This window comes from Papio anubis, chromosome X, assembly GCF_008728515.1.
Source record: "Papio anubis isolate 15944 chromosome X, Panubis1.0, whole genome shotgun sequence".
NCBI classification, from domain to species: domain Eukaryota; kingdom Metazoa; phylum Chordata; class Mammalia; order Primates; family Cercopithecidae; genus Papio; species Papio anubis.
This window is the reverse complement of record NC_044996.1, coordinates 31025843-31038752: the sequence shown is the minus strand read 5'-3', so window position 1 is coordinate 31038752 and position 12910 is coordinate 31025843. Positions and strand designations below refer to the sequence as shown.

The 12910-nt window shown below is 37.6% G+C and overlaps 1 protein-coding gene across 4 annotated transcripts in view; it reads left to right on the top strand.

Annotated features, from left to right (window-relative positions):
* Nucleotides 1–12910, top strand: part of GRIA3 (glutamate ionotropic receptor AMPA type subunit 3) — a 312783-nt gene that overhangs the window by 215542 nt on the left and 84331 nt on the right. For all 4 annotated transcript variants that reach the window (XM_017954349.3, XM_017954348.2, XM_009198218.3 and 1 more), the window contains 5 exons: nt 48–209; nt 3734–3901; nt 8060–8164; nt 8482–8589; nt 9770–9976. In XM_017954349.3, coding sequence (XP_017809838.1) covers nt 48–209; nt 3734–3901; nt 8060–8164; nt 8482–8589; nt 9770–9976 — 750 coding nt within the window. The remainder of the gene's footprint in view (nt 1–47; nt 210–3733; nt 3902–8059; nt 8165–8481; nt 8590–9769; nt 9977–12910) is intronic.

Sequence of the window (12910 nt, the reverse complement as noted above, 5' to 3'; positions counted from 1 at the left end):
AGAATACACAACCTCCCACAATCATGATCCTTTCAATGTCTTTCCAGGGTTTTACTGATATTTTACTGGAAAGAGTCATGCATGGGGGAGCCAACATTACAGGTTTCCAGATTGTCAACAATGAAAACCCTATGGTTCAGCAGTTCATACAGCGCTGGGTGAGGCTGGATGAAAGGGAATTCCCTGAAGCCAAGAATGCACCACTAAAGGTAATGTTCCATGGCGTGTAAAAACCTAAGGCCAGTTTTTCAATGTATCTCCGTATGGTCTTTATACACTAACAGTCATCTTATGATCAAATGATTTTCCTCAGAAGTGATTCAAAGATGCCACAAAACAACTGCAGGTGATGCTATTGCGTTTAAAAACTAAACCCCTGAATAAAGAAGCTGTTGAGAATGAGATCTTTTAAAATCCAATGCTTGGAAATAAGTTAACTTAATTTTTAATGAATTTTATTTGTAATATGCTCATAACAATTTATAATATTACAAGAACCTGAGCCAGGCGAAGGGTGGGGGCAGTGGGAATAGGTAAGGAAGATTGATAGTCTGAAACAGCAAATTAGATTTTACATTATTTATGTGATTGCTTTGTTTTAATAAGTTCCATGAATCTCAGTACACCCAAGTGAATTAGGCTCTAATAAAGAGTGTACATTGCCTATATGTATATTGAATGGAAATGTTTTCCTGCCTGCTAAAGTATCTTAGAAAATAATTAAATTACTTAGGTTGCTCATTTTCACAAAATCAAGATAAGAATATTAAAAGCAGAAAGTCGTGGTTAAAAATGCACATTTTTCATATGCATTCCCCTATGGCTAGAAATTCTATTATTTAAAAACCAGGAATTAAACAGATAAATTAGGGGAAAGTTATTCATGTTACACAAAGGACCCTTCAAATATATTTTTTAAGTAACTCATTCCCTCAGTGTATTGATTCAAATATGAAACTGACTTTAAATTCTTCCTTCCTGATATAGTGAAAGTATGTACCATAGCTGTGGTACAAAATGGGGGATCAAAACAGAGTCAAGACCTTTTCCTAAAAAAGGAAAAGGGGAAAACATCTTCCTCATTGTTTTAAGATACTCATTCTCACATCCTTCCTCCCAGGCAAGAATAGAATAGGGGATAACAGGGTGGGCATTGTAGCATGCACCTGTAATCCCAGACACTTGGGTGGCGGAGGCAGAAGAATGGCTTGAACCCATGCAGCAGAGGTTGCAGTGAGCCAAGATCATGCCACCGCACTCCAGCCTGGGCGACAGAGCAAGACTCCATCTCAAAAAATAATAATAATAATAATAATAATAGAGAACAGTAGGCAACACAGACCAGAAAAAAGATATAGAGATACATTCTGTACCATCTATGCAGCTCCACCTTAAATGGGTTACATCAGAACATAATTCAGGTGAAACCTTACTTTATGCAATTGGTGTGTTCTAGAAAAGTTATGGGTTAAACATACTTTTTTCGTTCAGTTGAGCCACTTACTAGTTAAGTGGTATCCTGTGGTTGTAGTGATTATGCCTGCCAGATTTTTCCAAGATAGTCTTGTTTTAAAACATTCTGTTTTAGGGTCTGATCAAGTGTCCTAATTTGCTTCAGTAAATATGGTCACAATCCCTATGATGAACCCTTTGTAATCAAAATTTTTTTAATGTATTAAACTGATATTTACTGGAAAATAATCCCAAGTGAATTAGGCTACAATAGAGTGTATGTTACCTATATGTATATTGAATGGAAATGTTTTCCTGCTTGCTAAAGTATTTCTGAAAATAATTAGATTACCTAAGTTGCCCATTTTCATAGAAATCAAGATAAAAATATCAAAAGCATAAAGTCATGGTTAAAATGCACATTGCATTACATTTAGGTGAGCTTATTCAAATTTAGATTTTTCATAAAACTGCCTACCCACACTGCTTTATGATCTTTAGATTTACCAGGTAATAGGTAGAAGAGAGAAATTCATTTATTCAATATTTTAGTGGGTTTGTAGTCTGGCACCTACAATGTGCCAGACACTGTGTTAGGCATGAGAAAATGAGTGAGGGTAGGAAGTATGAAAAGGGTACTGAAGAGTAGTTTATGCCTCTGCTGAAGTTGTAGAGCCATACAAAAGAGAAGGAAGCCAATCTCAGCTCTGGACTCTTCATTGATAATACTTGGTGTATATAATGTAAAGTTCTAGAACCCACTGAGAAGAAATGTTCATACTTATAAGTAAAAACCTTTAAAGAACTTTTTAAAAATTGAATATTTAAATAGATGTTACAACTTTCACATTACTTTTGCTTAGTATTTGTCATTATAGAACCTTGCACAATATCAATCAAACCAAAAGCCCACTTTAAAAATTGATGTACAATATTTTTGATTAGGAGATAAAATTGTCTACAGATTAAAAATCCTGATAATTTACTCTATAAACATTTTCTTTTAGGGCTGGGGGGGGTATTCTCACACATTGATAAGTAGAAACTGAATAAAGCAAAAACTAAATAGCTCTTTTGGCATGGTTTGGAAAGGACTACATTAAGATACGCTGACAATTTATGCAGTCAACTGAAAAGAAAATCATCACCATGTTGGCTTCATGTATTGCAAAGATGTACAGACACAAAGATTTTTCTTCATGAAAGAACATATTCCCCCTGTTACAGTCACACTTGATGATTTGCTTCTAAAAGAGAAGTAACGTGAGAAAAGTCAGAAAAGCTAATTGATAGTTGTAGAGGCAATAATCTACTCACTCCCAATTGTATTTGGACATACTGTACTAAAGAGAGAGAACTCCCCCTGGGACATTTTGCTACATTTTTAAAAAGTCAACAACATTCTATATTCTACCAGTATTTGTCACTCCTGCAAAACAGGGGCCAGCTTATTCTAACCATAGTTTGTTATGTTAATTCATTTAATGAAAAAGCATCCACCATTTCAAATTGCGGATAATCAAATCCCTTGTATTAAGTGACTGACCTCATCCCTAGTAGAGCATATCACTATATCCAAGGAATAGAAAGTGTTCTTGCCTGCAGGAGGTGGCATCATGAAGTATTGCCTATGAATTGTCAACATTATCAGATTTAAAACTCAATAATAATTGAAATTTTCTACAATTGAAAAACAGCTTTGGTTTTTGCTACCCCCCAGGAAACAAAAACTGATTTATTGCTGGCCAGAAGTCCTGGCTTGCCAGAAACATGGGCCAGACAGAAGTGATTAATGTTCTCCTCCAAATTAATTTCAAGTTGTCTAACTTAGCAATTTCCATTTTCCCCTAAGTAAACACCGGATCTCAATTTTCTATTACAAACAGCAGTAACCCAGTCTTGCTTTAGGATATGCTGTTTCCTCTCCAGTCTATACATGCCATCCTTTAACTTCACACATATTTCTTCCTCTATAAAGGACCCAGCCTTTTGGTAGTCACTCACTCAGTATAAAAAAGAAACAGTATTGAGAGCAAGAGAGAGATTGCCTTGAGCCATCTGATTGTAATAATCGTAACACATGCACACATGAGGTAAGACGTATCATTGTAGAATGAATCAAATTCAGGCTTGCCCAGAGAGATCTCTTAAATAATTGGTGGGGGGGGGGGCGGTGACTGCATAGAACAATAGGTAGAAATGAATGAAAATTATAAGAAACAAGGCAAATTTTGAGGGTATCATTTATCATGATATCTTGTTTTTCATGCATCCATTTCAGTATACATCTGCATTGACACACGATGCAATACTGGTCATAGCAGAAGCTTTCCGCTACCTGAGGAGGCAGCGAGTGGATGTGTCCCGGAGAGGAAGTGCTGGAGACTGCTTAGCAAATCCTGCTGTGCCCTGGAGTCAAGGAATTGATATTGAGAGAGCTCTGAAAATGGTAAAGACCACAATGGGTTATTGGGGTGGAAGAAACTTATAAAGACATTAAAACGATGAGACCTAAATCTTGAGAGAAGACATACTAAAAGGAATAGGACCAGATTATGTAGAATCTCAGAGTATGCTAAGAGGATAAGTATAGCCATTTCTATAAATCATCCAAATCTAGAAATCTAAAAATTGGAGGTCATTTCTTGAAGCTTGAAAAAAAAGAGATAAATTTAGGGCAAATGAATTTTTGGTTATGCTCTATACTGTGGCTAGTAAATGAAACTTAGTACTCTCAAAAGTTATGGATTAAATATGTAAATAGCTTCAAAAAATTCAAACCTTTCAAACATATGACATTCCTTAGGGAGATTAGGATATTTTAGAAGATGCTCCTAACTTCAAGATAGACATTACAAAGAACAGCATCTTCTGGCTCATCAGACAAATGATTAGCCTAGACAGGCTATGGAACTTAGCCAGTGTGATGGTATTTCTGTTGTCAAAAAGAACACTCATGCTATTCTACAGGATGAAATGCAGGAACATGATACATTTCTAGGCCTACTTAAGAAGCTTTTGCCCAATGCTGCAAAGAAAAAGCCTAAAGAAAAATAAAAGGAATCAATGGATAGACAGTCAAATAGGTCACTTGTTTTTAGTATTTGCTGGGTAGGAGATCATTTAAGGCTTCAAGCAATGTCCTTTGAACAGATTTCATTATTTATACCAGAAGTAGCATCACCCATTCATTGCAGTTTTCCAAGCAAGAGCTCTGTTCTGAATATTTTGCTTTATGCCACATGTGCCTGCATGTATTAAAATGAGCTTTCAAGAGTACAAGAATCTCTTATTTCTACTTATTTAATGATCCTGATGTTTGGGACATCCAAATCAACAAAGAGATGGGCAAAGATAAGATAATTCTGTGTGTAACCCAGCAAGGAAGAACTTGTAACGGCCTCATAGCATACATCATTTTGTGTAGCTGGCTCTGTTATTGATGCCTGAAATTTGCCAAGTTGGAAGCATTCAATCAAAAGGGGTTAGTAGCCCCTGTGTCTCTCTCCAAGAAAGAGATATGACTCATTCTCCCATCATGCAGATTTTTATGTCATTATGTCAGTTCTTTAACAAATGCCCTAAGTGTAGTTTTATGGAGGTAGCACTGTACAATTTTGAAGAGCAGTTAATTAAATTCAACCTTCATAGCAGTTACAAGATTTGTATTGTCAGGTGAAACATAATGATGAGTGAAATATAAAACTCCCTCAGAGTGAATCAAAAGGAGTTTTCATCAACAAAACCTCAGGGGGCAGGAGCCAGCATCTCCAATTGACTCCCTATTTATGACACAAATAACTACCTTCCCAAATAGAAAACTGGCTAATGAAGGATAAGATACCAATTGGGCTAGGAAAAAAAATAGATTGATCATACTACCACCCAGAAAAGTTTCTGCATGTCTAACTCACTGACAAAGCTCAAGTTGGAAACCAGGTAACCTTCCTCCCCAGGCCCTAATGACCAGATACTCAACCAAAACGATACATTACCTCTTTCCATAGGCCAATCTCTATTGCTCCAGAGAGGCTGGAAGGCATCAGTTTTTTCCAAAAGTAGACAGTGCCTCAGTAAAACTGCTCTACTCACAGGGACTGCAAGGGAGGCTAGTCTGAAGTACTAAATGTTTTACTACATTAAAAGAAATCCCATTTTATTTCAGTTAATTAAAATTGAGATTGCATAATGTAAAGCATCCTTCATTGTGACTAGCACATAGTTGTTTCTCAATAAATTATTCTCTTCCTTCAAAAGAAATCTGGCAAACAAAATCATTGCCTGGCAGAGGCTCCTAAGGAGCCTGTTTTAATGAATAAATAAGCACAACATTCATTCAGTAAATATTTATTGAGCACCCATGACTATGTATCAGGCTCCATATTAGTATGCAAGCATGAAATAAGATGAGTAGTGCTCACATTTAAATTGTTAATATGTAAACAAATGCTTTAAAATATATTAAAGCCACTTGCAAATTGGGTAATCATTCTCCTCACAATCTGCAAATAATGCAAAGATCAGCCTCAGCACAGTCTACTGACATATCTGTCACAGATTCTAAGTCATTGAGACTTGTTCAATCAACATTTATTAAGGATCTGCTCTATCCCAGGCACAATATTAGTTGCTGAGAACAGAGGCAGAAAAAATGTCTCTCATCTCGAGATGCTCCTAATCCAGTAGGAAAGCCAGAAATACATAATCATAAAAATATTATGTCTAAGTCTTGCACAGGATGCTATGAATTAAAGAAGCTATCCCAGATGGAATGCTGGGAAACTGTCACTAACATTCAATACTGGACCACGTCCTTAAAAATAGATTTCTCTCTGAGTGGTAGTCCAATTCTACTTCTGGTCACCAAACGTTCAAATCATGGGGTCTGGAATTTATTGGACTATGCCTTGACTATTCTCCAGTTCATATATCATATTCAGATGGGTTGGGTTTAGAAATAGATGACTCTTAATGAGACTTAAAGCCCTAGCTATTTTCACAATGAAGGCTTTCCTTAATAAGTTCCTATTGCCCTTGTCCCTGCCTAACTCTTCTATCAGAATTCAATGCTCAAAATAGAGTATAAAGAGCCCTTCGTGCTCACATTATATATCAGTCTCATCCCACTGGATAAGTAATTTCTATCTCAACAAAGGTCCTTTCTCTAACTAGAAGTGTGATGCCACCTTCTCTGCAAGCCTAAGCTAACAACAGTGCTTAGCTTTGTTGGAACCATTGGACAATCATCTTGTTTTCAGTTCATCACATTGGAGCATTTTCCTTTCCATAGGAATTCCACAGTCTCCTACTGGTGGTGAATAAGCCCCTTTCCCTTTAAAAAAATGTTCCCTAATATTTGACAACATTTTTCTTTCTGCAACACAAACCCACTGCCACCTCTGACTTGTTTGACAGTTTGTCATTTTCTATAAGTGATGAAAAACAATTCCATTCTTTCATACTAGGAAAATGAGATATATCCTTTCTCTTTGAAGCAAAGTCTTTGACCTTTACTTGCCAGATGAGTAATGTAAGTGGTTAACAATAATGACTTATATTTGTAAAGGGTATTTCATCCAGTGTCCCTGCACTGTAAACTAGGTAAAGAATCTCTCTACTTAGAAGAGATGGCCTTTTATTAATTCATAATACTGAGCTCAGGCCTAGGAAAAATTGTGCCATACATGAAATCAGCATTTGGCATCCCAAACAAGTGTTCTGGCTTCCAGTTCTTCTATCTTTCTTGTCTAGTGCTCCATACTCCTGACCCCTTAGGCTTAATAACTTTTATCAGTCTTTGAATTACCCCTCCATGGCTTAGCTCTCTTGTCTGTTACCTGTCTGTAGCTGAGTGTAGGTCAAATAAGAGGGAAAGCTCATCCCTGTCACCGTAGTAGCTGGTAAATGTGTAACTCTCTCAAGAAACAGAACTAAATCTATTTGGTTAACAATAATTAATATAGCTAGCATGTGTTCTGATGCTTAATAGATAGATATATATATATAGATATATATACACACACATATATATCTTCTCTAATCCTCTCAATAACTCTGAAAGATAGGTACTACTAGGATTTTCAATCTTACAGATTAAGACACTGGGGTAAAAAAGCATTAAGAACATGCCGAAGGTCATTCAGTTAATAATTGAAGCTATGATATGAGTCCAAGTGCAACAGTGCCCATGCTACTGAAACCAGAATATGTTCAGATATGGGAAATATTAAGATAAGACACAGCCATGGTCCCCAAGGAACTCAGTTTAGAATACATTACCCTAGTTAAGGGGATAGCCTGCAGAGTATTCTCCGAAAGGGACTAGTGGAAATTTCAGGTCCTTGAAAAAGTGGCAGTAGAGCCCTCATTGTATTATGTAAGTAACAGCATCTTACACCTACTCAATGCTTCAAAACTAAAAGGCATACCAAGAAAATACTGTGGAGGAAATGAAGATCTGTATAGACTTGATCTGGTGGATAGAACTCAATGACTTGCAATAATAATTCTTCAAGATTCCAAGATCTATCAGTAGACCTCATCCCAGAGACTTAGAAGGCAATAATGCCGCGTTATTTTTAAATTTTAAATTTTCTCTTTCTACCAGGTGCAAGTACAAGGAATGACTGGAAACATCCAATTTGACACTTACGGACGTAGGACAAATTATACCATTGATGTGTATGAAATGAAAGTCAGTGGCTCTCGAAAAGTAAGTAACCAAAACAGACATTTAAAGAAAAAGGCTCTTGAAAAAGGACAGCATTTGGATGCAAGAAAATAAGTGTTATTATTTTACAAAATATCAGTAAGGGTGAGTGGAATATGGGAACCTCCAGGATGAAGGAATAGCACATCTGTGTGTGTGTCAGTGTTGGGGGTCCTGATGGGAATGACAAGACATGGGGAGACAGGATGTCAATCCTTATAGAGCTCAAGAAAGTTTTGTTCCACAACAGCACTTGAATTTCATGCAGTACTTTTTTGAGGGAAAAATAGGCATCCAGGTCAAATGTCTTCTGTTTCTAGGCCGGCTACTGGAATGAGTATGAAAGGTTTGTGCCTTTCTCAGATCAGCAAATCAGCAATGACAGTGCATCCTCAGAGAATCGGACCATAGTAGTGACTACCATTTTGGTAAGTGTGAACAGTAGGTAGGTGGGTTTTCTGTCCAGCAAGACTTCTGTTTTCTGAAAAGTATTTTTCCATCAGTAGAAAAGACCTCAAGTTCAAACAGTAAAAACTTCCAACAGGGAAGCTCAGGAAACTCTCAAAGTATCTTACCATGATGATGAACAGAATGTCATTTAACAAAAAGAAAGAAAGAAAAAGAATAGGAATTTAGAACAGTTTTAGATTATCATTTTCCTCTTTCTCCCCGCCTCCATGCCCGCCCCCATAGGACTGATGCTTCATCTGGACTTGAAACCTAATTCTTCATTGTGGGGGAAGCAGCATTGTGTGGAGGAGAGAGTACATTAGGATTCTAAAATTAGGTCTACCACTAACCTGTAAAACTGTGCAAGTCACAACTTCTCTGAGCCTCAGGTTGTTTTTTCTTCATTTATGAAAGGGGTATAATACTCATCACCTACCCATATCATAAGCCCATTTCAAGGCACAATTCACTACATGAAGAAGTTTTCTGCAAAACTCAAAGCACTTAAAATGTGAGATAGTATTCTCATTTAGTTTTAAAACACTTTTCTAAAAGCTGGTTTTGTTTTACTGAATGAAGTACAAACCTAGGTTAAAAATAAATATATCACTAGGTGTGAAAGTATGATTTTCTGAATTAGGCTGAAGTTTGCCTTTCGTCTAAGCATACGTATCAAATACTCCCTTTGTCTTAAGTACTATACTAGGTCCTGGAGATATAAAAATGTAAATGCCACGGACCCTGACCTCACAAGGATCACAGTGCTTTCCCAGGGCTTTGCCTCAACTACCTGTGATTCCTACATAATAAATCTTGAGAAATCAAAGGCACTTCAGCATCATGTAACTAACTCTGCAAAATTTGATGAAATCAAAGACTTGATAGGTGAAAACTGGGCCGTCTTTCAAACTCTCAAAAAGAACTGAAATCCTTCTCTGCTTCCTTAAATTATCAGTTAAGCACTTCCTCCCCACCACCAAAAAAAAAAAGAACATGACCGAATGAATACTCAAGGCTCTTCTGTTTACTGAGTAACAATTTAAAGACCTTTTTCACATACCAAACCTCAATAGTTACAGAGGGGAAAAATTATTACATTTATCTTCTCTTGGAAAAATGTATAGTTGTAATCCTTTTATCTTGCTTCTGGTCCCAAAGGAATCACCATATGTAATGTACAAGAAGAACCATGAGCAACTGGAAGGAAATGAACGATATGAAGGCTATTGTGTAGACCTAGCCTATGAAATAGCCAAACATGTAAGGATCAAATACAAATTGTCCATCGTTGGTGATGGGAAATATGGTGCAAGGGATCCAGAGACTAAAATATGGAACGGCATGGTTGGGGAACTTGTCTATGGGGTGAGTTTTTTCTAATTCTGTTTTCATTTACTCTGTGCTTTCCAATTAACGAAGAAGAGAGAGTATTTAATTTTCAAGTGCAGTATTTATCCAATTGTATAGTTTACATATAGTCTACAAGAAAAATATATTCTTCTACAGTTGCACTCTGTAAAGGTAGGTTGTCAGTGGTATCCTTTGGACAACAGGATTATTTTACCAAAAGGAAAATAGAATTGGGGGATTTTATTTGGCAACATTAAGCACAGCCTGCCCTCTATTTAAAATCTGTTCCTTCTGTGTTCTCTAGCTCAGGCAGCAGAATTACCACCCACATAGTTGCCTAAGCAACTTTGCCTAAGCAACCTCATCATCTTTCCTCATTGTTCCCTCTTATCTAATCAGTCACCATGTCCTATGAATTCTACTTTTAAGTCTCTCAAATCTAGACACACTCTTCACCCCCACCACCATCACCTTAATTAGGGTTCTTAACATCTATCAGTCATTTAACTTGTTACCCTGCGTCTGTTCTTACCCTGGCAAATTAGATCTCCACATTACTGTAATTTCCCACTTTAAAAATCAGGATAAAATTCAAATTCCTTCACATGGCAAATAAGGCACTTTATAATCTAGCACCCGCCTACCTCTCTAGCTTCCTCCTGTACTCTTTCCCCCTCACACCCAATGTTCCAGCTATAGAAAAGTAAGTGTTGTTCCCTGAAGGTGCTGAGCTCTCACTTAGTATAAGCCTGGAAGTACTTTTGCGTCTCTTCAGCAGCTAATACCACCTACTAGTCCTCTGAAACACAGCAGTGATACTTGTTTCAGAAAACCTTCTCTATTCGCATCTACTTGCCTGCGGTCTGGGTTAGGTACCCCTGCTTTTTGCTTCCTCCCTTTCCATATTCATATAGGACTTCTAAGCCTGTATTGTAATGATCCATTTACAAGTTCCACTGTTCTACTAGACTATGAACTCCTCGAGGACAGAAGATGTAGCGGATTCATTTCAATATCACACAGTCTGAAACATAAACGTTCAATAAATACTTGCTGAGTTAATGAATGAAAAATGAACAGAATGGTTCTGCCAGGGGCTTATCTATAGTCAAGTGCAAAATAATTAATATGGGCAATTAGGGCTTTTAAGAAAGGTACAGTGGTATCTTCAGAGCTCCTGGGTCACTTAGTATTAAATGGTTTTGGCCTCTGATTGTGAATGTTATATCTTGGGCAGCTTAATGAGGCACAGGGAAATAAGCAGAACTGGACAGAAAAACTGCCCATTCAGTAAACCAGTCACTAGAGAACTAATCCAAGTGCAGGGGGTGGTGGCAAAGGTTTAGTTCTAGCAAACAAAGATTACCTGTAATAATAACTTTCTGTCTAGACAATACCTACACTAAGTAAGGGGAAGACAGAGGAATCTAGGAGGTGGAGATACTGAGAAGTCCTAGCTTGCAAGAAGCAAACAACCAGGTTTATATTTATTGGACTGAGGTTCTGGAGAAGGACTCTAGTGCTTGGGATGGAAACCAGCAAGAATAAGGTATAGCTCTCCAATCATACGAGAGTACTGGGGTTGCTAAATCAGTTCTTGGAACAGGCCTTTGGGAGGAACCACAAAGTCAGAAGCTCATTTCTAAAAATAAGGGCACAGAAAGGTAACAAAAATGAGGCTGGACCCCAGATATAAAAACTGGAGCACCATCCTCTAGTCAGACAAACAGCAAAGCAACTTGAACCTCAGCCCCCATCTATGGGCCTGGAGCCATTATCTCCTGTCTTGGGTCAAGATTGGTCCTGGGAACTGGGGCAGGGCTAAGTGGCAGATGAGATTCAAGTGAATCCAGCAGTAAGAAAGAGAAGAATTTCCAATGCCAGTGCAAAGAGGGCTGAACAAGTGGCAGAGCACCCAGTCATGATTTCTGAGGACTCTGAGAATCTCTGAACCATCTTGACACAGTTCTAATCTTTTACAAGTCGTTGATAAGGTTTTCTTCTCTTTCCTGTTCCTCATCTCCCCAACACTTAGGCTCCAAGAGGTCTTGTCTTGCTTACAGCTCACTCTTGCTCTTAGCACAGTACCTGATACATAGTAAATGCTCACTTTTTGCTTTAATGAATCAACGTCTGGCATACAGTAATACCTAAGCCAATATTCATTAAATTGAGTACATGGTGGGATATAATCTTATAATATTATTATTATTACTATTACTACTACTACCATTACCACTACTATTACTACTACTACTACTACTATTAGCTACCATTTGTTGCATATTTACTGGCTGCCAGATACTGTGCTAAGTGCTTTATACACTTTATGTAATTTACTCCTCACAACATGCCTCTGGAATGTGCCATTATTAAACACTTTCCACATGTGAGAAAATTGAAGCCTAGAGAGGTGAAGTCACATGCCAAAGACCAAACAGTTTACAGTGACTATCTTAGTTTGTTTGGACTGCTATAATAAAACATCATAAACTGGGTCACTTATAAACAACAGGAATTTATTTTTCACAGTCCTGGAGACTGGGAAGTCCAAGATCAAGGGAGATTCATTGTCTGGTGAGGGCCACTTTCAGGCTCATAGATGGTACCTCTTCCTGTGTTCTCACATGATGGAAAGGGTAAGGGGTCCCTCTTGGGCCTCTTTTATAAGGATACTGTAAGTTTCATTTATGAGGGCTTCACTCCCATGACCTAATCACCTCCCAAAGCCCCACTTCCTAATACCATCACCTTAGGGTTTAGGATTTCAACATATGAATTGGTGGGGGTGGAGGGACGTGGGGACACAAATATTCCAACTGTAACAGTGACACAATAACTTTAACCCAGGTCTTTGACTCTGAAGTCCATGCTTTTTAACCATTACACTCTGTCCAACAGCCAAAGTGTGGTTTCAGGCCCATCCCATTCTGAAAGATAGCTGAAATT